General features: G+C 52.0%; 1 protein-coding gene across 1 annotated transcript; it reads right to left on the reverse strand.

The window, feature by feature from the left end:
• Positions 1-856: 856 nt before the first annotated feature.
• Positions 857-22,881, reverse strand: SLC13A2 (solute carrier family 13 member 2). Its single transcript, XM_059047357.2, has 12 exons — positions 22,780-22,881; positions 8,797-8,925; positions 7,666-7,802; positions 7,340-7,554; positions 6,598-6,778; positions 6,375-6,497; positions 4,308-4,526; positions 4,009-4,097; positions 3,604-3,725; positions 2,296-2,457; positions 1,522-1,659; positions 857-1,027 (listed from the first exon to the last, which is right to left on the reverse strand). The coding sequence occupies exons 1-12, from the start codon at positions 22,879-22,881 to the stop codon at positions 857-859; spliced, it is 1,788 nt and encodes a 595-aa protein (XP_058903340.1).
• Positions 22,882-26,917: the final 4,036 nt, after the last annotated feature.

Below are 26,917 nucleotides of genomic sequence, written 5' to 3' on the forward strand. Positions count from 1 at the left end.
CCCAGGGAGGGATCTGGGAACGGGGAGGCCGGTTTTCTCAAAGACATGCAGGGAGTGGAAGCTCCCAATTAGCCGGCCGGGTGGTGTCAGTGCTGCTTTCCTGGGTGGCTGCGTCCACTCCGACGGGCCTTGGCAGAGCTCCCTGGCCATTACCTTCTCCCTTGGGTGAGAGGGGTGCCAAGGGGGCCGCCATACAGGACAGATGGCAGGTCCCCTCCCAGCGTATTTCCCAACCTGGGGCCTGAACCATGTTGGGGAGCAGCCCTGGAAAGTGCCATGAAAAACCACCACAGACTCTACTGAAAGACTTTAATGGGGCTGATATTTGAACCTCCCCCCAGACCTGAGAGGCTGGGGAGAACTCGGTATGTTGGGCCCGTCCCAGAGACTGTAGCAATGGCAACTGCTGGTAGGCTTTGCTGCCCAGGCAGCTCCAACCCTGAGTTTCAATAAATAGAGGACAAAAGGGTCTGGTCACCCACCAAGCTGGGGAGACAAAGACCTGGAGTGCCAGACAGAGCACGCTGTCGTGTCTGTGACCTCACAAGTGCACACTGTCAAACATACACCACCTAGGATCATCACACACACAAACCCCCCTTGCAGAACATCCTCACATGACACACCGTCTTTACACACACACACACACACACACGTACATACACACACACATACACACACTTTCCTCAGACACGTAGGACTGAGCTCACATACATCTTCCTCCAAGACACACATGAGGTTAGGTATGCATGTGCCTTTCTCTCAACGTTTGGCTTGGAGCCTGGGTTTCCCCTCCCAGCTCAGAGGAATAGGAACGAGGTGGGTCTTCCTGGCTTGGGCCAGATGGTACCGCGGTCTAGGGGCTAGATGTTGTGAGGTTTGCCTGGCTGGCCCCACAGAAGCCTGTGGTGTTGGACTGGGCCCAGGAGGGGAAGCTGTGCAGGTTGAACATGGGGATGCTCCAGGTGTTGATGGCCAGCGTGATGACCAGGACCCCGATGACGTTGAGTAAGAATCCTGCCTGGGCCTGGGGTGAGGAGAGCCAGTCTGAAGGAGCGGGTGCTGAGCTGGGCCAGAACCCGTCCCTTAGGTGTTCCGAGGTGCTCAGGAGCTCTCTCACTAGCAAAACTCTCCCTGGGAAGTCCTCCCTTGGGTCTAACCTGCAGCACTAGGTGATGCCCTTACCACTGGCTTTAATCCCGGTGCTAACAGGGGGAAGGGGAGCTTCCAGGGCCCTGAGTCATTCTCTCTGAGCCCATAGCCCTGGGTTCGGGTGCCTGGCATCTTGGTGCCTTCCCTCAATTCCTCCCCCCTCCTCTCCCTCTCGGTGGCCTAGGGCTGGCAGGGCCTGAAGATACTCCAACTGGGGATCATGTTTTCCAGCCTCCCCCGCTGCCACCCACCCCAACAGGGTCCACTCTAAACTCTGAGACTCTCAGCGGCTTTAAGCTACTTTGTGGTCCACCAAGATGGAAAGACAGAGCAGGGAGTGCTGAGGCACTGGAGACCCCTGCCACTCACCATGTCTGTCACTTTGAGGCCTCCGAATGAGAAGGCGATGGCGTTGGGCGGGGTGGCCACAGGCAGCATGAAGGCCAGGGAGCTGGAAAGCGTGCAGGGGAGCATGACGTAGAGAGGGTGGATGCAGATGGCCTGAGACTGGCGGGGGAGACAGTGGGGCAGAGCTGACCTCAGTCCCCGTCCCAGAGCGGAAGGCGTGGCCCCCATTCTCCTGCTTCCCTCTCTGAGGGAAAACCCCCGTCCCCACCCCAATATACGCTCTGGCCATGAACCCACCACTTCTGCCGGAAGGCACCTGGTGACCTGGAAATGGCCCCTTGACCTCTCTGGAGGAGATAAGTGTGAAGGCCTGCCCTGTGGGGCGTGGGAAGGGGAGGGACCCATAAAACGGATCTCAAAGGGGCTTGTGGGTGTCATCAAAGACTGCGGGAACGCGCCCGGAGAAGGGGCTGGGGACGCTCCGGGGAGCAATTTCATGCTGTCACCTCAGGAATGACAAGAACAGGAGCTGACCCAGGGAGGTGGGCGAGGCCACCGGTGAGCCCTATCACGATACTTCAGGGGTGATGTCATCAGGGATGGAGTGAGTCAGGGGGCAGAGGGCCTTGGGCCCCAAAGTTACTGGAGAGCCTGGGGAAGGGTGGAAGCTCAGGGGTCTTTTCCCAGAAATGAGAGGAGGTGCAGACAGATCATTCTGACCCTCAGGCAGGGCCCTGGCAGGCAGTGTGGACAGAAGGGCTGCCTGGAGGAGGTGTGTCTGCAGGGCCAGCTCACCATGGAAGCCAAGATGGGCAGGAAGATTGTGGTGGTGGCCACGTTGCTGGCGCACTCAGTGAAGGTGGCTACCAGGAGGCAGAGGATGAAGGCAATGGCGGGAGGCGGCACATGCTCCAGCGGGGTCAGCTTGTCCCCCAGCCACTTTGACAGGCCTGATTCCTGTAGGCAGAGGAGGGTGGTGTGTGGGAGGCTGGGCTGCCTGGGGCCCCAGAGTGCCCTGATGAGACTCTGGGAGGGTCCTGCTCTTGCCAGCGCCTCTCTAGAATCTTCAGAGACAAGGGCAGCTTGGGAGGGAAGATGAGACCCAGCTGAAACCTAGGGGCCCCCTCTACGGCTCTTGAAGGACAGTTGGGCAGAAGGGTCAGATGGGAAGCGAAGGGACTTTCTTGGGAAACCTGGGGCTTGGTGAGAGTAAAGACCTTTGACCCCATTTACTCCTGCTCTCCTGACCTCTCTTCAGGAGGTTCCTGGCCAACCTTAGCCCTCTGCCTGCCCCCTTCAGCCTAGCAGGTTGGGACAGAGGGGACCTTGCTCCCAGCAAGGAGGGAGAAGGGGAAGGGGCCTGGTAGAGGCTGGGAAGAGGCCAACAGGAGGACGGGGACAGTTCACAGGGTCAGAAGAGCTCCAAGGTCTTGCCTTGCCCACACCTATAATGCCAGACTGTGAGCCCCAGGGAGCTGGGACTTTATTATATACAATGTTGCCCACTTAGCACCCAGCACAGCACTTGGCACAGTCAGTGAGCGCTGGATGGATGAAGTAATCAATCCCTGACCCAGGAAAGCTCCTGTCCATGCAGTGAATGAGCTTAGCCAGAACACCGAGGCCTGGGGGTGCAGGTTCAGGGATTTCTGTCTTGGATAGAGGCTACGGGGAATGATGACCCCGTCCCCAGAGCCTGGCTGGGTATGATCATGGTGCCCCCTGGTGGCCTCAGCCAGCAAACTGCATCAACCCAATGCCAGCCAACTACTCCCTGGTGCTAAAGCTTTGGCATTCTCTGTCTGGCAGGTCACGGTGAGGGGATGGACTGGGTGATCACTGAGTACAGTCCCTGCTCACCAGAGAAGCCCGCCTTCTCTTTGGCTTTGAGAACTCGACTAGGGAGAGGTCCCTATGGCTTGTGTTTCCTCCCCCTCTCTTAGGGCTCTAATCTGTTTCTCCAGCTGCCGCAAAGGCTCTGCCCACCAGGCGGCTCCTAAGTGGGGGGCTCAGGGCTCCCCTGTGTGGGAGAGAAGCAGGGCCCCTCTTTCCCTGTCACAGGGTCTCCCTCAAGTGGGTTGGGGAGGGGGTGGGGTCTGTCACCTCACTGCCCTTGGCCAGGGCAAAGCCACCGCCCAGAAGGAACACGATATTCCAAGGCATCTTCTCTTTAACTATTTTCCAGTTGAGGAGGGCAGGAGGGGCCTTCAGCTTCCCTGGTTTTCCTACTCCCCAAGCAGAAGAGGATGGGTCACCAAGAGCCAAAAGGTTTCCCTTCCCTTCCCTTTCCCCCTCTGTATGGGTCCCTATCAGAGCTTAATGCATGTAAGAGAGGGACCCTCAGTCCTGCAACGTCATGACTTTGTCCCTGAGTCCCTGTGCCCCTGGCAAATCACCCCAGCTTCTCTGGGCTTGGTCTACTCCTGCCAAGTGTGGTCGAAGGGATGGCGCATGCCAGAAGGCGGGGTCTGCCCAGAGGCCCTTCCCTGCCCCAGACCAGGTGCTTACCTGGTTCCTGAGTCAGCCCTGGGATCTCGGAGGGCACGATGAACAAAATTACAGCGATTAAGATGGCTACTGTCCCATCGGATGGCATGCTGCGGGCGGGGCAGGCAGAGCAGGCTTAGCGGCTCAGGGCTGCTCAGGGTCACAGGATGGAGGGGGGCTGGAGAGGAGCCCCCCCCACAGATGTGCCAACCCCTCCTGGCAAGTTCCCCGCACCTCAACCCAGCGTTACCTCCTGTTCTGCGTCAGAGACCCTGCTCCCTTCCTTCCTCCTGGAAGTATTTCTCCTGCGCAGTGCTCACCTTTTCCCATTCTCATCGGAAAAAGCCAGGTTACCCCAGCCGGTGAAAAAGCCTGGCTCCCGAGTGAACCAGAGCACCACCAATAAGACAAAGAGGATGGTGACAGCCTTTTCTGCGAAGGTCATGGGGCCCAGCAGCTTGTGCTCTCTCCGGATGACTTCAAAGGCTGCTTTCTCTTGCTCCCTCATCTGGTCCCCCAAGCCACAGTTCTTCCGGAAGCTGCAGGTAGGGGTGGGGACAGCTCGTGAGGGCACCACACCAGGCAGGGGAGCAAGGGGCCATGAGTGCCTGTGGTTTTGTTGTTGTTGTTTTGGCCGTGCCACGCGGCTTGTGGGATCTTAGTTCCCAGGCCAGGGAGTGAACCAAGGGCCACAGCAGTGAAAGTGTGCAGTCCCAACCATTGGACTGCCATGAGTTGTAAAGGTTCCCAAGGTTCTGGAAGAAGAGCAGAAGACTCTGGGGTGTCATGGCTCTTATTTAGCAGAGGGGAGGCTGAGGATGGGGGATTGGGTTACCCTGTGCTTGTCCCTGCTCCATGTGTCCCATTGACCCCTCTGTCCTTCCAAGAATTCTCTTGTGCTGAGCCCTCCCTTGCCCAGAGTGAGGAGGCCCTAGAGGCCTAGACCCCAGGCCTCCTTCTGGCCCTGACTCATCACTCGTCACCTCCAATAGCCTTTCAGGAAATCCTCCCTTCCCTCTCTTACTGCTTCTGGGCATCCTCTGCCAGCCTGGGCCCCACCCACACTGTCCTCTGAGGCACAGGAGTGTACAGCCCACTTCCATGTGCTTAACTCACTTTGACTTTTAAATTTTCACTTGGGCAAATCTCAACTCCCCTGCTGGACTTGTGAGTTCCTCAAGGGAAAAACCGTGCTTCACACATCTTTGAATCCTTTATGTTGCTTAGCACTGTGCTGGTCTCTTTGACTAACACTTCGCTTTGTACCATCCCCAACCTCAATCCAGCCTTCTTGCACCTGCCCAAGCAATTTTATAGCAACAATGCTTAAAAACTCTCAATGGCTCCCCACTGCCTGGGCAGGATGGACAAATAACAACTTATACCACAATAACAGTCATACCACCCCTCTTAGCCTGTACTATAGCAGACATCACTAATCAATCCCAGACTTGATTCCAACTGAGCTCCAGCAGGGTCTCACATGATTTTCAACTCAGAGCTCTAGTGACTACTAGTAATCAAGGGCTGGAAGTAGGAATAGAACCTCTTTACTACTCTTGGCCTCAGGAACAAGGTCCATACTCTTTTATGTGGCACATGAGATTCTCCATAATCTTCCCCTGCCTACTTCTCCAGCTTCATATGCTGATACTCTTTTTTCCTCTTTGTGTTTCAGCCACACAGAACTAGAGTTCCCCCAAACCCAGCATGCTCTTTCTTGCCTCTGTACCTTTGTGCAAGCTCTTCCTGCTTCTGGAATGACTTTACCTCGTTCTCTACCTGGCTGACTTCTAACTCTACAAGATTCAGTTCAGGCATCATCTCTGCCAGGGGACTTCTAGAATCTTCACTGTCCTGGGCTGGGCTCCCACAGCACCTGGGCTTCCCTCTGTCACTGCTCCTACCTTATCATCACCCATTATATGGTGAGCTCCAAGGACAGGGACTGTCTAATGCTTCTAGTGTTCTCCGTGCCTAGCAGAGGGCCAGGCACACAGTAGGAGCACAACAAGGACTTTTGTAACTGACCACGCTCACAGCGTGTGCTTCTTAAGCACCTGCCAAAGGACTGGGGATTGTTATGGAATGGGACCTGGCCTGGGCATCAGGAGATCTGGTTTTCAATCCCAGCACTGACACATCTAGTTATGTACCATGTCTTGAACCTCAGTTTGCTCATCTGATAGATGGGCTAATACTCTCCAAACAGTAATTCCCTCAAATGGGGGGGGGGTCAAGTGCACAGAAGGGCCTTGGGAGGGAGAGGCCTTCTCACCGGGATGGTGACTATGCCCTTTTCCGCAGGGCTACCTGGGTACCCAACTGGAAGCTCCTAGAGGGTAAGGGCAGGCACCTGGGCAGCTCTTACCTACTCCACCACTTACTTGAAGCCTAAGAAGAGGAACTGCAGCCACACCCAGGAAAGCAGCAGCAATATGACCATGGTGGGGAAGGCAAAGCCAAACCAGGAGGCGAAGTTCACCACGTTGCCATTTTGGGGGAAGATCCTGAAGAGGGATTCAGGCTGCTATGTGACGCTGCCCGGTGACCAGCCCCCCATTTGCCCCCCCAGTCAGAAGGCAGACCCCCTCCCGCTCAGTCACTCACGAGTTGACCTGGCCTTGCATCACCAGGTTTGTTGTGGTACCAGTCAGGGTGGCGATGCCCCCGATGCTGGCCGAGTAGCACACACACAGGCTCATGCCCCGGGTGAAGCGGAGCTGCTCCTCGTTCTGCTGTGCCTGGTGCTCCGAACGCGCGGGTGGGGCAGGGCCATCCTGCTTGTTGTCTGGGAGCAAGGGAGAGCTCAGGCTGGGGACGGGCACAGGGCCAGTTCCGGGGAGCATGGCGGGGGCTCCAGGGCCTCTGGGGCACCTTGTCACTGAGCAGCCTAGACCCAGGCTGGGGGGAGGGCAGAGGCTGCTTCCAGGTCTGCAAGGGCCAGCACCCCCTGGAGTCTCAGGCCGGAGTGATCCCCCAGACACCACCTGGCTCAACCCCTCTTTTGAGAGAGGAAAACTGAGGCACAGAGAAGGGAAGAAGACTGTCCAAACCACACAGGAAGAGGAGTGGAGCCTGGACCCTTGACAGCCCCCCACCCCAGGCTTCCGCTCTCAGCTTGCCAGGGTGACCTAGCATCTTGGTTTGCCCAGGACTGGAGGGAATTCCCAGCCTGTGGGACTTTTCATTTCAAAACCAGGAAAATCCCAGGCAAACCGAGACACGTTGGTCGCTGAACTTCTTGCTTCCCTCTTCTCTCCCTAAACGTGCCAGGATGACTACTCCGTTCACGGGCATGGCCTCAGACCCTCCTCAAGAACTGAGGGCTTGGGGCAGGGCCTGGCGTCACCTTTCTCATGAAGTTTGCTCTCTTCCTTCTGGGGACGTGGTTCCTGGAGTTCAAAGGCGGGGTTGCTCCTGCCCTCCTCAACATCCTTGCCCACGGGCATCTTGTGCAGCTGCTCCAGAACGGCATGGGCGATGGGTACCATCATGGCAGTGGTGGCTGTGTTGCTGATCCACATGGACAAGAAGGCCGTAACCACCATGAAGCCCAGGATCAGCCTAGCGATGGACAGACGGACAGACACACTGGTGTTCCAGCATCCCTTCAAGGGCGGGATGCCCAGAACACCGCCACCCCAGGCCCTCCAGCCTTGGTTTGTGGCAACTCACAGGGAGGGCCGCACCCCAATGATGAGGAGCACGCGGAGGGCAATGCGTTTGTGCAGATTCCAGTGCTCCACGGCGAGGGCCACTAGCATCCCCCCGATGAATAGGATGTTGGTGTCCTTAAGGTACTCAGTGCTGACCTGGCAGGTGGGGACAGTTGAGAAGGAGGAAGGGGTCCTCCCGTGCCTCTGGGCTTACAGGGTGTCGACACTCATATTCCTGCGAACGGAGCTTGGTCCCCTGGGCTCTTGGACCCAAATGGAAATGATCTTTGGATCGTCTGCCATTTGATATTAACCAGTTTCCTCTCTTCCTGCCAAACTCATTCTTTCTCCCCTCAGGAATGACTGAGAGATCATCTAACCTGAATCCACTCCTGTTGCAAGCCATCGACTGGGAGATAAAGCATTTAATGCTCTTTCTAGAAACGAACGCAGCAGTTCTCAGTGCGGTCCCTGGGCTAGCGTCATCAACAACCTGGAACTTGCTAGAAATGAAATGCTTAGACCCTGCTCCAGATCTACTGAGTCAGAAACTCTGGAGTAGAGCCAGCAATGTGTGTAACTAGTTCTGCAGGTGATCCTGATGCACGCTCAAGTTTCAGAGCCACTGAACTAGAAGGATACAAACTCTTTAGCTGGCTATCAAGGCCCCCTTTTCCTTCCCTCATCTAGGCCTAGCTGCTCCCACTTTGAATTAACTCTTGACACCAACCATGCACCTGGCATCTCTGGAATGCCTTCCCCCACCCACCTACCCCCCGTCTTCTAGTTGACTCCTCCCTCAGTGCTCCCCAGCCTGCCAAGCAGAAGCAGGGACCCCTCTTCCATGTGCCCTGTCTGTGATGAGGCTTCCTCCGTCGTCAGCGTCCTAGGGCAGAGCCCCCTCCGTCCCTGGAAGCACGTCCTCCTGTGGGTGGGGAGGCAGACCCCCCCTCCGTCCCTGGGAGCACGTCCTCCTGTGGGTGGGGAGGCAGACCCCCCCTCCATCCCTGGGAGCACGTCCTCCTGTGGGTGGGGAGGCAGACCCCCCTCCGTCCCTGGGAACATGTCCTCCTGTGGGTGGGGAGGCAGACCCCCCCTCCATCCCTGGGAGCACGTCCTCCTGTGGGTGGGGAGCACGTCCTGTGCTTACCACGGAGGCACTCATTATGCCCATTATGGGGAACAGGACGGTGGGGAGGAAGGCGGTGACAGCCAGGGGCAGAGCCTCGGTGCACCAGAGGAGCGCCATGAGGATGATGGTGTAGGCACAGTAGGCTTCCTGCAGGCGGGAGGGGAACAGCAAAGCTGTGGGAGGGGGCAGGCCTGCGACCCAGAGTCATGTCACCTCCTGTCCCCAGAGAAAACAGGCCATTTTTAACAGTGCGGGGAGAGCCTGTGAAACTCACAGTCCTTGATTCCTGAGCCCAAGGTCCCATTTAAAAATAGAAATAACAAAGCAAAGCACTCACCACCTTGTCTTCAACCTTGGGGAGCCTAGACATTATAATCCAGCCACTGAATTATAATCCAGTCCCCCTGGGGACTGCAGGGGGCTCAGGTGAGGATCCTTACATGAGATGGAGGCTCATCTAGATGAAACTGGGGCCCGGGAAATGTGGATCCCTGCCTGGCACCCTGGCCTTCCCTGCTTTATCAAGAGCCTGTAAGAATATGTTTATATATTTGTATGACGATTTAAATAGTATTTGTTCCTTCTGCTAGGAGGTGAGTTCCATGAAGACAGAGTCAATTTTGGATCTGGATCCTTGGAGCTCAGGACCCAGGAGGCTTCAGAGCAAATCTTTTCTGAATGAATAAACCACTGACAAGTTTTAGGAAGAGTGGGGTCTCCTTCCTAGTAATCCTGGCATGACCACTGTTTCACATAACTCCCGTAACCCCACGTTGTACGGGGAATTGTGGAGTAAACCCCGAGTCATAGTCTTGTGAGTCTTGGGGTACCAGAGACCCCCCCCCCTTTCCCTCATGAGGCTCCCAAAGCTAGAAAGGCCTGACCTCAGGCCTGGGAGGGGACCTGGAGCAGGAATGAAGTCAGACAACCCCAGATGTCAGGGACCCACCCTCCTTGACAGAGCCTCTCCGCAGGCCTGGGGAGGGAGGACGGGGGAATCATTAGCCAGAAGGAAGCCTCCAGGGAAGGGGGTGCCTGGCATCCAAGCCTCCTCGGGACACCTGCCCACTCTTTGTTTGCCAAAGGAAGAGGCTGCCTCCTGAGACTATGGGCTGGGGGCTCCTCCTCTCTTACCTGTCTCAACTGTCCTGCCCCTCTTGCTTTCTCCACCTGGTACAGGCTGGGCTCACCCCTTATACCTCATGCCTTTAGTACCCTGAAGCTTGAAGGAAGGTCTTGGGGAAAGGAGGCTGCTGTTTACGGAGTAACTCTTAGGAGCTGGGTGTTTTCATGTTTGTAGTTACAGCCATGGATGGGTGTGGTGGTCTTATGTTATAGATGACCTCCAGAAGGTATGTGGCTGGCTCAGGGTCACAGAACTAGGGTGTGGCAGAGCCAGGTTGGAAGCCAGGCAAGGTATGCAGGATTGCATAATGCTGAGAGCACTCCCCTAGTAGTCTACATCAGTGGCATCCTGGGGGGTGGTGTGGCACCCAGCCTGCCCAGCCAAGTCTGTCTGATGCCAGGCTCACTTGCTTTCCATGAAACTTCCACCACCTTTCTCACCCTGGACATGAACTCATTGGCACAAGGGGTGGGGCCACCTTGATCCTTGAGCAGAGACCCACCCCTCCTCCTCCCCCAGCAGGCGGTAGATTCTGCTGAAGCTGCTGTTTCTTCAACAATCTTCTCACCTGCAGTGTGCACAGCCTGTTACCCATCTTCCCGTGGGGCTAAGGGCAAGCCAGCCCTCTGGACCCTGGTGTGCCCCCCATGCCCTCACCACCCAGAATTCTCTGGCCAGAGACAAGGAGGGGGGCTGGGCCGGATTCCTCTGCTGATTCAAGAAGAAAGCTCTGCTAATAACGACAGCAGAAGTGTCCTTAAGGACTACTCCATGCCAGGCACGGTGCTCTATGCACCTCAGGTGGTTTTTAATCACATTTAGTTGCTCTGTGAGGTAATGACTATTGTTCCCATTTCATGGATGAAGAAACAAAGGTGCAAATAAATTAAGTAAATGTCTCAAAGTCACACAAATCAGTGAAGAATCCAGGCCGTCTGGTTCTTGAGCCCCAACTTTTTGCCTTCTACTTTGGGCTTGCTCCCTTGCTACTGGAGGGTGTCCCCCAGCCTCAGGTGCGCTGTGACCAGCAGGGTGTATGGGAGTGAGTTAGGGCTCTGGATCCAAATGGAAGTGTCTTCGCTGGGGCCTGCCACTTCCTGTTGCCCGGCTCTGGGCAAGTTCCTTCACTTCTGGGTCCCCATCTGCACCCTCCAAAGAGAGCTGGGAGCACCAATGTGTTGAATCTATGGCTCCTCTACTCCTTTACAGCTTCCTTGTGTCCCTCTCCGTGTCTGTCCGTCTGTCTCGGGATCAAAACCCAAAACCACTTTCAAAGTTCCATTCAGAAGCTTTCTCTGGCCCTGGTGGCTCTGGCCCCGTGTCCCCATCCCACCCTCCTGGGTAGTTGGTCCAACTGTACAGTTAGTTGGTCCATAACTCGCTGACCTGCTCTTCCTGGTTCATGGGGCTCTTAAATGGGGCGTGGAATGCCAAGGATTCGTGAAGTTGGATGGGAAAACAATTTCATCTTTTAGCTAACATCTAACTAAGGTTATGAACAGAGACAGCAAAACCATATAGCTGTGTTTTTTTTGGGGGGGCGGGGGAGGGGGGGGAATGCCTTGCCGTGCAGTTTGCGGGATCTTAGTTCCCCGAGCAGGAATCGAACCCCGGGCCCACAGCAGTGAAAGCGCGCCAAGTCCTAATCACTGGACCACCAGGGAATTACCCAAACCATATAGCTGTTAACGGTGCTATGGGCGATTTTGTCACAGATATTTGATTGTGGCTGTCAGCTGTTAGGTACCTGCACAGATTAGTGGTTGAGATGGACTCAAAATATATCTCAAAATATTGTTTACATCCATCACTCTTTGGAAATTATGGTAGTTATTATACCAACACTAGATCTTATTTAATGCTTTAACAAGGAAGCATCTGTATTTCTGAATTGCAATTAATTTTTTCATATTTTTGTGTTTTGTTGGTTTTGTGTGTGTGTGTGTGTGTGTGTGTGTGTGTGTGTGTGTGTGTGTGTGTGTGTGTGTGTGTGTGTGTGTGTGTGGTATGCGGGCCTCTCACTGGTGTGGCCTCTCCCATTGCGGAGCACAGGCTCCGGATGCGCAGGCCCAGTGGCCATGGCCCACGGGCCCAGCCGCTCCGCGGCACGTGGGATCCTCCCGGACCGGGGCACGAACCCGCGTCCCCTGTATCGGCAGGCGGACTCTCAACCACTGTGCCACCAGGGAAGCCCTCATATTTTTATAACTGTATTTCAGAATGGTTGGTTTCCTTTGTCATCCTATACATTTTATTTCATGCATTTCAAAGCAATATTCTGAGAAGGGCCCACAGTCTTCACCAGACAGCCAGTGGCATTCATGGTTCAGGAACGGGAACAGAACCTGGGGAATCCTTTCTCCTTGGCCCCGCAACGTGTCTGATTCCATGATCTGTACCCCCAGTGTTAGCAGTGGGAAGTCGGGAATCAGACCTGGGCTCCAGGGCCGCCTTATACTCTCTGCCTTGTTGCCCAGCTCAACGCATCTTGGGCTGGCCAAGCTCAGCTGGTGGCCTATGGCATGGGACCCAACTGGCTTACTCCCGAGTCATGCTACATTGCACGACTCCATATGCCATTGGCGGAGGGCACAGCCTGCACCCTGTGTGAGGCAGCCCCTCCTGGAGCTCAGAGACCAGCAGGGAAGAGTTTTCTCTTGGCGGCTAATGCTCTTCTCTCTACCTCTGTCAGTACGTCCTCCTTCTGCAGGCCGGCAGGCTAGTTGTTCCCCAGCTGTTCCTTGGCTGTAGAATGTACTCCGTTCTCAGCCTGGGCTCTGGAGGACAGGGGTCAACTTTCTTTCACCTCCCTGTCTCTAGCCCCTCTCTCTTTTGCTGGTGCTGGCCTGGGTCTATAAATCCTTCCTTCCCACTTGGGCCCCTGGCCCTTGTGTGCCAGGAAACTACCGTGGTCAGATCTCCATTCCTCTCTCCCCCCAGGCTGTCCCTGCTGTTGAGGGGCAGGCACTGGGGCTCCTGCCTGCTCATTAGGCTTTCACTGGACAAATAATCTCTCTGTTCCAGGTCTCCAGTCCTGCTGGTTCAACACCTCCAATGCTCCCCTTTACTTCTCTCCAGCTCTGGGCCAATAGCCTGGTCCAAGCCCCTGCGTCTGTTACCAAGATTTTTGCAAGAGCTTCCTTATTCACCTCCTAGCTTCCTCTTTTGCCCCTGAAATCTCTTCTTCTTGCTGTAGCCAGAGTGATCTTGAGGCACAAACCTGTTTAATCCACACCCTGCCCCCCAACACACACACACACACACACACACACACACACACACACACACACACACACACACCTCAAAGCAGCTCAAATCCCTGCAGGCTTCCCCACTGCTCTTAGGAAAATATGGGGGCTGGTCTGTGCCTCTCCTCTTTGCTCTCTCTGGTCCAGCCACAGTGGCCCTCTTCCAGTTTCTCAAATGCTCCATCTTCCCTGTAGCCACAGGGCATTTGTACCTAATCTCCTCTCTTCTCTTCCCTCCCCACTTTGCGCACCAGATGTCTACTCATTCTTGAGATCTTAACTCAAATATTCCTTTTTCAGGGAAGCCTCCGTGGGTTTCAGGGGTATATTCCCCATTTTTCACAGCCTATGCCCCTGTACCTCTTCTGCATAGCACTCATCACAGTCTATAGTTAAACATTTGCTTTCACAAATTTCTCATGATGAATATCAACCTTTGTCGCCAGACCATACTCTCTAGGGGGCAGGGACTGGGTCTGTTTCTGCTCACACCAGCAGGGTGCCTGACACCTCTACAGAGCTGACACTGGATAAATGAGTGAATGAATGTCAGACACTGGGGTACAGATGTGAATCAGACCTGGCCCTGGCCTTCGGGGAGTCTGAGTGCCCTGTGTGGGCTGGTCTGTAGTCATGGCGGGCTGCCTGGCAAAGCCAACAGTAAGGAGAAGAGATAAAGCCTCAGATGGCTTCCAAACCCCAAGGCTGGCAACTTGCTTCATTTGTGATAGGAAACAAGGGTCAGAGGTCAGAAAACCTGAGTGCCCAGGCCCAGCTTTATTGCCACATGTCCTTGGGCAAGCTGTTTAACCTCTCTCAGCTTTTTTTTTTTGATAAGAAATATTGAGCATTTCCAACTATACACACATTACTGTCTTTTATGCAGGGTCCTTTTCTACAAATGGGAATAAGAGAAACACACTCCTTGCTGGGTTATTATGAGGAGGAGGGTGTGACTGCAAAGGTCTAAGCTGTAAAGGAGTGTAGATGGCAGCGCGCAGATCGCTGCGTTGGCCTTAGCACAGAAACCTGCTCCCGGGCTGCTGGGGAACCAGGGTGGATGCATGACATACAAATGAAGATGGTGGTGCCAGGGAATCCAGGGGAGACTCTGGACACTGGGTGTGGGCAGGGTGGGGACCTGTGGGCATCACAGCCTTTACCTGTTACAGGCACAGAGCAGCCTGTGGTCATTGGGCAGCAGCAAAAATGCCCACAGTCTCAAAGGTGTCACATCTTATTTGTCCTGGTGATTGAAGGTGAGCCCTGGGGTGGGCTACTTCCACTGCCCCGCTGTGCCTGGCAAGCCCGGATCCTGCTGGGGAGGGAGGCGAGGCCCTGGGTAGCAGCCAGCACCATTGCAAAGGAGAGACCAGAGAATGGAGTCCCAGAGAAGGGGCCCCTTCTCTGAGCATCCCTCCATCTGGGTTGAGGAAGGTTTCCAGAGAGGGCACACTGAGTGGGTACTGAGGGATGAATAGGAGTTCTGTGGGTGGGCAAAAGGTGTTAGCCTGAGGGAGTAAGCACAGAGGGAACGGAATGAGGCATAAAAGATCAAGATACATTCTTGTGGGGGAAGGGATGTAATGCTCCGAAAGAGCCTTGCCTGCCTGCCCTGAGAGGAATCTAGGACTTTATCTGGAAGACAAAGGTGAAAACGGGAGGCCCTTGAAGGATTGTTAACCAAGAGGGTGACAGGGTCAGGTTGGTGTTTCTATTAAAAGATTATGCTGATGCTGCCATATGTGTTTTTAAAAAATGTGTCCACAGGTGTTTGTATACACATAGGAAAATCTCTGATTCGGGATTCTTACCCTTTTTTGGTACCAGAATTCCCTTGGCAGCCTGATGAAGCCTTCCAACTCCTTCTTAGAATAATGTTTTAAAATGCATTAAATAAATGCACAGGATTACAAAGGACACCAATTATATCAAAATACAGTTATTAAAATATGAAAAAATGGGTAAGATAGTGATATAATGTGACTCTTTCTTAAATACTAAGGTCTTGGGTTTCCCTGGTGGCACAGTGGTTGAGAATCCGCCTGCCGATGCAGGGGTCACGGGTTCATGCCTCGGTCCGGGAAGATCCCACATGCCGCGGAGCGGCTGGGCCCGTGAGCCATGGTCGCTGAGCCTGCGCGTCCGGAACCTGTGCTCCGCAACAGTGAGAGGCCCGCATACCACCACCAAAAAACAAAAACAAAACAAAAAAAACACTAAGGTCTTCACTGGCTAATGGCTACTGTAATTTCAAAGTCATGGTTAACATAATATGTCAAAGGACTGGCAACAGCTCTCATATGATTTGAAAATATCTCTGATTCCTATTGGTGGCAAAGTCAAAAATCTCTCTCTTTACTATCGTGGTTTGTTGTCTACATTCATCACAGAAGGAAATGTTTCACTCTTTTGTGCTGCTGGACTTTGTGCAATGTGCATGTATCACCTAATTAAATAAATAAATCACCTCAAGATGAAAATAGGGGGCTTACACCTGTGGTAGTGTGGCAGGTGGATTGGCAGACAGAGAAGCTGAGAGATGACAGGTGGCCATGCTGGGATGTCCAGTGGGGAGACGACAGGGGCTCAGAGAAGTCATGGCAGTAGAGATGGAGAGAGAGGACGGACTCCAGAGATGTTAGGAGACGGAAGACAGAGGGTTTGAGTGACAGCTGCTGGGTTGGGTGGAAGGAGGAAAACTCCAGGTGCTTTCCTGAGAGTCTAGGTGTGTAGTGACCCCAAGGAGAGGAGCCATGTGACAGGACTTGGGGAAGGAGGTGCAGAGTGGGCTCTGTGTGTGTGTGTGTGTGTGTGTGTGTGTGTGTGTGTGTGATAGTCATTCCAGGAATAATAGGCCCATCCAAATGCTGAATACCTTTGAGAGACTACACATAAAAGGCGACAATGGCCAGTCCATATGCAAATATATGTCCTACAATCTCTGTGGCAACCAGCCCTGTAGCCAAACTACCACCTCCATAGCAACTGACCCCAAATGGGCAGGATTTGCTCAATGACCGCCAGCCTCCTTAATTTTCGATCTCCACTCGCTACCTCCACTTCCAACTCAGGACTAATCAGTGAGAGCCAAAGTGCTCTCCTAACAATCAGAGAGGATACCCCACTTCTAGTTAGCCCCCCTCCAGCTTCCCCCTGCCAACAATCTCCAGTCAGGACACACCTGAAGCCTTCCCTCTTTCCATTCTAAAGCATCCCCACCCCCTGCCTTTGAGGCTCTGCCAAAAGCAAGGAGGGAGGCTGATTCCCTTCCTGATATCAGCCTCGCCTGATATCTTTTGAGTGATCTTTGTTTAATTCCACACCTTAACGTGAATGCGTTTGTTGCATCATCTTCTGCTCTAAGAGGCCAAAGGGAAAAGCAATGGGTCTGAGTGTCAGAGAAAACAAAAGTGCGTGGGGAGAGTCCTGACATCACAGTTTGGGCCAGGGCCAGGGCCAAGCCTGCCTGTGTCCCCTAAAGAGCAAACCAGCAGGCGGGAGTTGAAGATGAGAGAAGCGTTCCCACACTCCTCTGTGCATCTGAGCCCTGCAGCTGCCCTGGGCCCTGCTGCTGGATTCCGTTCACGAAACCGTACTGCTAAAGAGTCCCCTTTGCTTTCCCATTCTTGACCTTCACCTAGCAGGCGCTGGAAGTGTGGACATGATTTGGTAATCTGGGGGCAAAGTTCGAGTTGGGGAACCTTCTCTCTCTTCTCCAGGGATCTCCTTGGCTTTGGAGGCTGGCCCCTACTCCCAGGACCTTCAGAGGCCAGAAGACCAGACTTCATGCAGTCCAGCGCTGATTGTGGCCACACTTAGGGACCACACCTCACTGCCCTGGGGGTACTGACCAGACACACCCCGCCTCCCTGTTTCATTGGTGGGAACACCAAGGCCCTCATGAACAGAAGAAGTTATGGAAATAAGTCAGGCATCTACACAATGCCCGAAACACTGTGTTGTGTTTTCCAGGTGCCTGGAATTCAGACAAGGGGCAGAGGGTTCAGGGAAGCAGTGTTTATCAGGGAAGACAGAGGCAGGCCCCGGAAGCGAGGTCCAAACTCCTTGCACAGTTTTCATGCCCACAATCCTGGTCTGTCTTTGGGGTTCAGGAATAACTTGCAGTAAAGTGTATTTTAGTCACATAGATTTTAAAGTGCATGTGCATACACACACCTACTGTTCTGTTTTCACAGATGATTCTGTTGGGTCCTGGAACGTATTTGCGTTTTCTTTTTTTTTTTTTTGGTGATATGCGGGCCTCTCACTGTTGTGGCCTCTCCCGTTGCGAAGCACAGGCTCCGGACGCGCAGGCTCAGAGGCCATGGCTCACAGGCCCAGCCGCTCCGCGGCATGTGGGATCTTCCCGGACCGGGGCACGAACCCGTGTCCCCTGCATCGGCAGGCGGACTCTCAACCACTGCGCCACCAGGGAAGCCCCGTATTTGCGTTTTCGACTCTAACTTACTAGCTCTTTGACCTCTGAGTAAGTATTTATCCCTCATGACCCTCAGCATAAAATCCTCCCTCCTTGCCCGGTCCTTATAGGGCTGACATCGGCTGGCCTCTCCCTACCTCTCTAAACTTAACCTCAGTCATCTTCTGTTCACTCAGGTCCATATGCCGTGCCGGCCTCACTTATCCCTCCACCTTGCCAAGTTCACCCCTGGCCTTGGGTTTTGCACTACGTGTTCTGCCTAGACGGCTCTTGGCCCAGAGCTGTGCTTGGCTGGCTCTTACTTGTCAGTCAGGTCCTAGGGGAAATATCAGCGCCCCAAGAGGCCTTCTCTGATCACCGCATCTAGAGTAGCCCCTCCCCAAGCCATAGTCACAGCCTGCTGTATGGTTTTCACTGCATGGACAGTATATGCTTTGTGTGTGTCCCTCCACACCCCCCACCCCCCCAAGATCGCAGTTCCCCTGAATCCTGCCTCCCACCCCCTGCACCTAAACAGTACGATATTCACACGATACTTGTTCCCTAGTAAATTAATGAACGGATGAGTGAATGAATAGATATAAGGTTTCTGGCACATCGATGGTGCTTCTTGGGTATCTGGTTACAGGGTTGGGGAAGCACTGAGAAGACCTCAGGCCTCACTGGCCCCCAACCACTGGGACCCCGCAGTGGGCGATGGGCATTGCTAGGATTCTGTTGCTAACTCCTCAAACACTCCTGACTATTTTCAATCCCCACGCCTTTCTTCCTGCCATTTCCTTCGCCTGGCCTGCCCTCTGCTGATGCCTCTGACTGTTGAAATCTCGCTCAGCCTTCAAGGCCCAACTCAGATTCTCCCTTAACTCAGTTGGAAGGATTTTCTTCCTCCTCGGAGCTCCTGCAGACTTCTGGCTATACTCCATGTGGCATGAACACAAGGTCCTCTAGATTGAAAGCAACTTGAGGACAGAACATCTGTATTCCTGTTTGGTAACCCCCAGCACAGAGCAAGAGCTTGACAGACATCCCAGACTGAACGACAGTGGAAGGATTGGCTGACGGCTGGATGGACATGACGGTAGATGGCTCAAGTGGTGACTCACGACAGGGGGCTACCCTGTATCCTTAGACAGCCTTAGCCAAGGCCAGATTCCAGTCCAGACTTTGCCTTTTTCTAGCTGGGGCTTGAGGCAAATTCCTTTATCACTCTGGGCCTCAATTTACATGTCTGTAAGATGGAGACAACTGTAGTAACCTCCCAGTAACTCAGAGGTTATTTCGAGAAATAAATGGGTTAGTGGTTTTTTTGTTTTTTGTTTTTTTTTTTGTGGTACGTGGGCCTCTCACTGTTGTGGCCTCTCCCGTTGCGGAGCACAGGCTCCGGACGCGCAGGCTCAGCGGCCACGGCTCACGGGCTCAGCTGCTCCCCAGCATGTGGGATCTTCCCGGACAGGGGCACGAACCTGTGTCCCCTGCATCGGCAGGCGGATTCTCAACCACTGCGCCACCAGGGAAGCCCCTGGGTTAGTGTTTTGAAGTGTTTGGTACACTGACTAGCACACACAAAAAAATACTGAAGAAATGTCAACAAGTATTATATGGACGCAGGTCTGAGCCTAGTCTGGGCCTCCTCTTTCCCACTTCAGGGCCCAGGGGCATGGAGGTAAGCTCTGGATCCACTGCAGAGAGCAGGGACTCAGCAGGAATTCACGACGGGGCCCCCTTTGCCCACATTCATTCATTTGACAAATATTTGTTGAACATCTACTATGCGCCAGGTACTGGGTGTTCTGCATGGAGAAAGACAAAGTCCCTGCCTTCACGGAGCCTACATTCTAATGTAGGGGGGTCAGAGAATAAATATAAAATAAAGGAACACATCATTTCAGATAGCGAAAGCCCTTTCAATAACAGGTTTTTGTAATAAAGAATGACTGGTGCTGCTCAGAGAAGCCTTTTCTGAGGAGGTGGATTTCAGCTGACATGTAAGACGTGAGAGGGAGGCCTCTGGGAGAAGAACATTCCAGGCAGGAAGATGAGCAATTTGAGGAGGAGAGAGGCTGGAGAAGAGCAAATAAGAGGTAGGATACGGGGCAGGAGCCCCCGACGACTCGTGGCTACCCTGAGAGGTTTGGATTTTATTTTAAGTTTGACGAGAAGCCTACGTCGGGTTTTAAGCAGGGTAGTGACCTTATGGTTGTTGTTTTTTTTGTTTGTTTGTTTTTGTTGTTATTGTTTTGTTTTTTGCAGTATGTGGGCCTCTCACTGCTATGGCCTCTCCCCCTGCGGAGCACAGGCTCCGGACACGCAGGCCCAGCGGCCATGGCTCACGGGCCCAGCCGCTCCGCGGCATGTGGGATCTTCCTGGACCAGGGCACGAACCCGTGTCCCCTGCATCGACAGGCGGATTCCCAACCACTGCGCCACCAGGGAAGCCCAGGGTAGTGACCTTATGTTTGGAATAGATCATCCTGGAGTTTGGGTGAAGAACGGTCTGGGGACGTAAAGAACAGACTTGTGGTTGCCAAGGGAGAGGTGGAGGTGGGGGAGGGATGGACTGGGAGTTTGGGGTTAGCAAATGCAAACTATTATATAGAGAATGGAAAAACCACAAGGTCCTACTGTATACCACAGGGAACTATATTCAATATCCTGTGATAAACCATAATGGAAAAGAATATAAAAAAGAATGTACATATATGTACAACTGAATCACTTTGTTACACAGCAGAAATTAACACAACATTGTAAATCAACTATACTTCAATTTAAAAAAAAAAAGAATGGTCTGGGGAGGAGTAGGGATTGGAGAGAAACGGTGGTGGCCAGGACCAGAGTGGAGGAAGTGGAAAGTGATTCCATTCAGTGTATTTTTGGCAGAAACACTGGTCAACAGGACCTGCTGGTGCTTGTGGAAGTGAAGGAAAGAAAGGCATCAGGAATGGCTCTGAGGTGGACGGTTGAGCCATATCTTGACGAGTAAGATCGCAGGGAGAGTCAGCTGAGATGAGTAATCAGGGTTGTGGTCTGGATATGCCAACATGCATGCTGCATAAAAGGAAATGTTCAGGGGGGAGGTGTCCAGTGTTAGTTGGATAATACAAGTTTAGAAATTAGAGCTGGGGGTTCAGATTGGGGGATCATCAGCATAGAGATGCCTTTTAAGGCAGGAGACAGCAGAAGATCACCTGGGGGAGAGTGAGGATAGGGAGAAGGAGCCAGGAAAAGTGGTCAAAGGAAAAGGAAAACCAGGGGAAGCCAAAAGAAGACAGCACAGCAAAGAGGAGGTGACCAGCTGTGACAAACGCTGCTGAGTGGTTGAGGAAGGTGAGCATGGAACAGGGGTTTGGTGACACGGACGCTGATGGGAACTTGACAAGAGCCCTCTCGGTAGGTAGAGTCTTGGGGACTGGATCTGTCTGTCTAAGGAGAGACGGGTACTGTAGTCAGTCTCTGAGGCCTTCTTTTGTGAGAGAGAGCAGAGAAAGGAGGTATCTGTGGAGGGACTGTGGGACTGAAGGAGGGTTTGTTTGTCTTTTAATGTGAGAGGGATTAGAGCTTGCCTGCATGCTGATGGGAGAGATGAGGCAAAGAGGGAAAAGCTGATGATGCAGGAGAGGAGAGGATAATTACAGGAGCAAAGTCCTTGAGCGGGACTGGTAGCCAGGGCCCCAGTGGAGGGGCTGGCCTCCAAAGATGGAAGCTGGGACAGTTCATCTGAGTCAGGACAGGGGAGACAACATCTGTAGGCAGGAAGCAGGTAGCAGGGAGAGGGGTACAACACGGGGAAGACAGGGGCTCCTGACACATCGCACTCCCACGAGGAGGCCTGGCTTCTCATACTGACTCAGGCTTTCCTGAGTGACCGAGGGCAAGTTTCTAAATCTTTCTGGGCTGTATCTTCTTGGGGAGTAAAATGGGAATCCGAGTTCCTGTCTGTCCTTCCTTCCGGGATTAACACAGTTGGCTCAGCCTGTCTGGAAACTGATCTGATGGGTCCCTAGCATAGAGATGCCACTGGCTTTGGCCTGGGATGAGGGTCATCTCAAAGGTCAGCCAAGCCCTGTCACCTACCAGGAGCTGTGTCACTACCTCCCTAGTTCCTTACCCTTCTGGGATACCTTGAACAAAAATCTTGCCTCGATTTCCCTGTCTGTGACTAAAGGAAGCAAATAGCTCAGTGGGCAAGTGAGGGTGGGGCGGCGGGTGTGGGTTGAGGCCAGGGCCAGGATTCAGTCTCAGCCTTCCGGAGGCAGGCAGCACAGGCTTTGTAGCCAGACCGCACCTCCAGCTCTGCCACTGTCTAACTATGCCACTTGCCAGAGGGAGGTTTCCTGTGAAGCTTGGACCTCAAGACCACCTCTTGGACCTACCCTTCCCAAAGTCCCGTGTTAATTTTAGATTCATAATTTTGTCTTCTTTTACTTACAAGGGGGGCCCCAAAGTGTATACTATCTGACCTCCAGAAAACAGGATCTGCCCTGGGATTTTGGGTGACTTAACTTCACTTTCTCCATCTGTAAAATGGGAGTCAGACCTGCGTCATAAGATGGGGGAGAGGGTTCCTGGGTACATGGTACAGGGTATGCAGTGGGGGCTCCAGTAAATGAAAGCCGAAGTTATGACTCCTGCTGCTTGCATGGGGGTGTGCAGGAAGCAGTGGTATTTGCCCCTCCATTCAAGGTGTGCATCTGTATTGCCCACTGGCAGGATCTCCTCTTTCAATTCCCACCCCTCCTCCGCAGGAGACTTAGCTCTTGGGATCACAGGTGAGCGCCTTCTCTTTCAGTTTGTCCTCTTAAATGCACAAACTGCCTGAGGCCAGCTTCCTGCTAATCCCCTTCCTTCCCTCTCAAGCAGCTAGCCCGGCTCATACCCTCCCAGTCAACCTCAACTTCTTCCACCTTCACCTCCTTTACCGAGCTGGTTTCCTGCCTCCCAACGGAGTAGATACCAAGTGCACCTAAGCAATTCACATTGGGCTCCTACTACTGGGTGCCGAACAAAAGCCCCCATTGACCTCTTAGTCCTCAGGCCTCAGGAGGACCAGGAGGTGACAGCCTAGGCTCTCAGGCTAGGAGGGATGAATGGGTGATGCTGGTCCTAAGGCTGCCCAACCCCAGGGTCAGACGGCCCCTCCCCTGCTCCCTTGGAGCTTCTCTGTGCCCTGGACCCCACGTCCTTACCTTAGTCGGGATGAGGAGAGGAAGAGGCAGCAGGCAGATGGGTAGGAAGAATACAATCAGGTAGAAGCGATAGGCCCACAGGCCCTGCCAGCAGGTGGCCATGGTGTGGATCCACGTGGGCTGCCGGGTCACCCTCCAGATTCAGGGAACTGCAGAACCGGCAGGGTAGCAGGTACGCGGCTAGGCAGGCTTATATAAAGCCGCTGGAGGGTTAACCATTGACCCACCCTGGCAATCAGAGTGCTTTTGGAGTCTGTGAGGTGGCAGTAAGAAAGAGGGATCTGCAGGAAGTGTAAAGATCAGAAAGACTTTGCAAACAAAGGGAGGAGGGCAAAATCAAGGAATAAAGCTTTCAGTTTCTTTCAAGAAGTTGAGCCCAGAGTTAATTCCTTCTGTCTGTGGGCTACTAAGGGCTGAATATGGAAGGAGCAGGAGAGGGAAGGGTGCCTGGGAAGCCCCACAGCCGGCATCCACAGAGCAAGACCCAGAGCACCCTCCCCAGCCCAGTCCCCCTCTCTCCTCTTACTCCTCCAAAGAGGAGTTCTCTGAGCAGTTTATACAGGGCCTTGGGTGGGGCAGCCCACCCTCCAGAGACATCCTGCCCTCTGGGGGTTTCCAGTCTAGGACTGAGGAAGGGCTGGAGCAAGCCCTTCTCCTTCCAGGTATCAAGGAAACTGTCAGAGCCACTGGAACTGACAAATTCGTATTCACTGTGTGCTGTGTGATGCACTGATAATTATTCTTTTGGCTGCATTACGCAGCATGTGGGATCTTAGTTCCCCGACCAGGGCTTGAACCTGCTCCCCCTGCACTGGAAGTGCAGAGTCTTAACCACTGGACCGCCAGGGGAGCCCTCTGCACTGACTTAATTTGGGAACAGCCACTTCCTTGTTGATGTGTTGATGTATGATAGGTATACAGTAAAGGTTCACTTTTGTGGGTTCTTCCTGGCCCCCCACTCCCAACCCCAAGCTCCCATGGAACACCGGCAAAGATTGTTTCATATTTTGGAAACACATTTAATCCATCCATCCATCCATCCACCAAACAAGTATTTGACACTGATTATATCATCAGCCCTGGCCTCGGTGTTAAGGAGGCAGAGAGACTAAAATGCTGCTGGTAATAGTTAACATTTGTTCAGCATTCGGTACAAGCTTATTAGTTTACTATTTCATTTACTCTGTACAACCACACCAGGAGTTAGGTGTTACTATCCCATTTTACAGTTGGGGTAACCGAGGCCCCAAGACACAAGCCAGCCAGAATTCAAACGTGCTTTAGGAGTGCCCTGAGGAGCTCTAAACCAGTATGGCAACTCCAGGTGAAAGGAAATAGTAGGAGTATTGAGCAAAGGCTCTTGGAAAAGGTGACACCTCAGTGAAGACTTGAAGGTTGAGTCTAATTTGGCCCCAAGGTGACAGAGGTATGATCACAAGCAGCAGCAAGAGTGAGCCAAGACCTGGGGGATGGAGTGTGTGGCTCTATCTACCCAGAGCCTCTGCGTCTTGCTACCCTCCCACCTCTCCATAATAACTTCTTGTGAAAGAATGTATGAAGTAAACTTTTTGAGAACTTGTGTATCTGAAAATGTCTGATTCTGCCTTCACACTGGAATGAGAGTTTGGCTGGTAATAGAATTCATTGTTGGAAACAATTTTGCTTCAGAATTTTGAAGTCACTGCTCCATTGTTTTCTTGCTTCAGGTGAAATCTAAAGTCCTTTTGATTCCTGATCTTATGAAAACTGTTTTTTTTTTTCTCTTTGGAAACTAGTGGGTCATCTTTTTGTCTCTAAGGCTTTAAAATGTGACAATAATGTGCCGTGGAGTGGGTCTATTTTTAACAATTCTGCTGGACATTTAGTGGGCTCTGTCAACCTATAAGCACACATCCTCCAATTATGAGACATTTTCTTGAACAATTTCAATGCTGTTTTCTTCTCTACTTTTTTCTGTTGTTGTTTTCTCTTTTTGGGTTATTTGTTTTTTTCAGGTCACTGGGCAGTCTCTAAATTTATTATCTTTTCTTCCACATTTTCTGTTTCTTTTTCTTTTTGCTTTAGTATCTTGGAGATTTCCTCAACTTTCTCTTGAGCTTTCCATTTCTATCATGTTTTTTGTTCTCTTAATGCTCTTTTTCTGATAGCATCCTGTTCTTGTTTCATGGACACAATATCTTCTCTTATCCTCTGATAATATTGATGATAGTGATTATTTTTTTGAAGTTTTCTTTTTCTTGCCTAATTTCTATTTCTTCTGAGTTTTTTTTTTTCTGTTTGTTTGTTTTAGTCTCTATCATCAGTTTCAGAGGCTTTTCTCAGAAGCCAGTAATCCATGCATTTGGTTATGGTTAATAATGGGGAAACAAAAGCAAATTAAATGCTCTGAGTCAACTGTGAGTTTCACTATGATGACCTGGATTGGGCATTTGTTTGGAAATGTCTCTATCTTTAGATCTTTCCTCTTTAGCTGTTCAGATTACTCGGAAAAGACTCGTCAAGTCTTCCAACCTGAGGATATAGGTTTTACTTCTAGCATTCTGGGATCTCAGTAGGAGGAAAGCGGGGGTCTGAACTTTCAGCATGTATAAATAATTAGTACATATAATATATAATTTCACCTTTCAGTGTAGCCCTCAACTGTGCCAGTTGACCTCCCTCCCTTCGAAGACCTTCTATTATTCCTTGTTTTAAGAATAAACACCCACTCATCTGCTGGGGTGTATGAGGGGCAGTCATCCCACAGTGTAGAGTAGCACAGGGGATTTGGCATCTAACTACTTCTCAGCTTTCACTCAATCCTCTTTATTTTAAATTTTACTTCCACCCCATCTCCAATTCCAGATATACATACTTGTAATTTCCAGTTACTGAGTATTTTGAGGATTCTATGGTGAAATGTAGTTGGTTCCCCACTGCTATCTCAGAATTCTGCTTCTCTATTCTGTTAAATAACTTGGGCCATATGCTCAACATTTTCCAAAATGCTGCTGTTATCCCCCCATCTCCAAGTCTTCTCCCCTTCCTTACTTTTATTTATTTATTTTTTTTTTTGCGGTACGCGGACCTCTCACTGTTGTGGCCTCTCCGGTTGCGGAGCACAGGCTCCGGACGCGCAGGCTCAGTGGCCATGGCTCACGGGCCCAGCCGCTCTGCGGCACGTGGGATCTTCCCGGACCGGGGCACGAACCCGTGTCCCCTGCATCGGCAGGCGGACTCTCAACCACTGCGCCACCAGGGAAGCCCCCCCTTACTTTTAAAAAGTAAATGTCTTTTGGGACTTCCCTGGCAGTCCAGTGGTTAAGACTCCGAGCTCACAATGCAGGGGGCACAGGTTCCATCCCTGGTTGGTCTCTACATGCTCCGAGGCATGGTCAGAAAAAAAAAAAGTAAATGTCTTTAAAAATCTGTTTACTGTTCTTTTTTTTTTTTTAACATCTTTATTGGAGTATAATTGCTTTACAATGGTGTGTTAGTTTCTGCTGTATAACAAAGTGAATCAGCTATACATATACATATACCCCATATCTCCTCCCTCTTGTGTCTCCCTCCCTCCCACCCTCCCTATCTCACCCTACCGTTCTTTTTAATGGGACTTTGATGGAAGTGAGATTAGTTGCATGTGTTGAATCTGCATTCTAACCTGGAAGTAACTCACTTTTCAAATTTAACTCCTCCTCCTCCCTTTAATTTGGAAGTTATAAAGCCTATTTCTGTTCTTTTTGAATGTTAACCCTTTGACATGCATGCTTTATACAAAATTTAAAATTATTCAGTATCTCTATCATTCTCCTTAACACCAATCACCCCTCCCATCTTACATGTAATTGTGGTCCATTATTTTATTTCTGTTTATGTTTTACAGCCTCCCTTCCAAGTTAAATATTGTCATTATAATACTGGTTTGTACAGTTAATGTTTGCTTTGATTTACCCACTTGCCTACCAATTTATTGGTACACACCTCCTTTTTCCATCCCAAACCTGCTTTTTGTGATCACTTATCCTAAACTGGACTTATTATGAAACTGATTATTTGTGTGTCCTTCTGAATTCTGGATATTCCTCAACCAATATCTCTTCAAAAATTGTCTCTTTCCATTCTCTTTAGACTCTACTCCCAGAATCCAAATTAGACC

This window comes from Kogia breviceps, chromosome 19 (genome assembly GCF_026419965.1).
Source record: "Kogia breviceps isolate mKogBre1 chromosome 19, mKogBre1 haplotype 1, whole genome shotgun sequence".
Lineage (NCBI taxonomy): Eukaryota > Metazoa > Chordata > Mammalia > Artiodactyla > Physeteridae > Kogia > Kogia breviceps.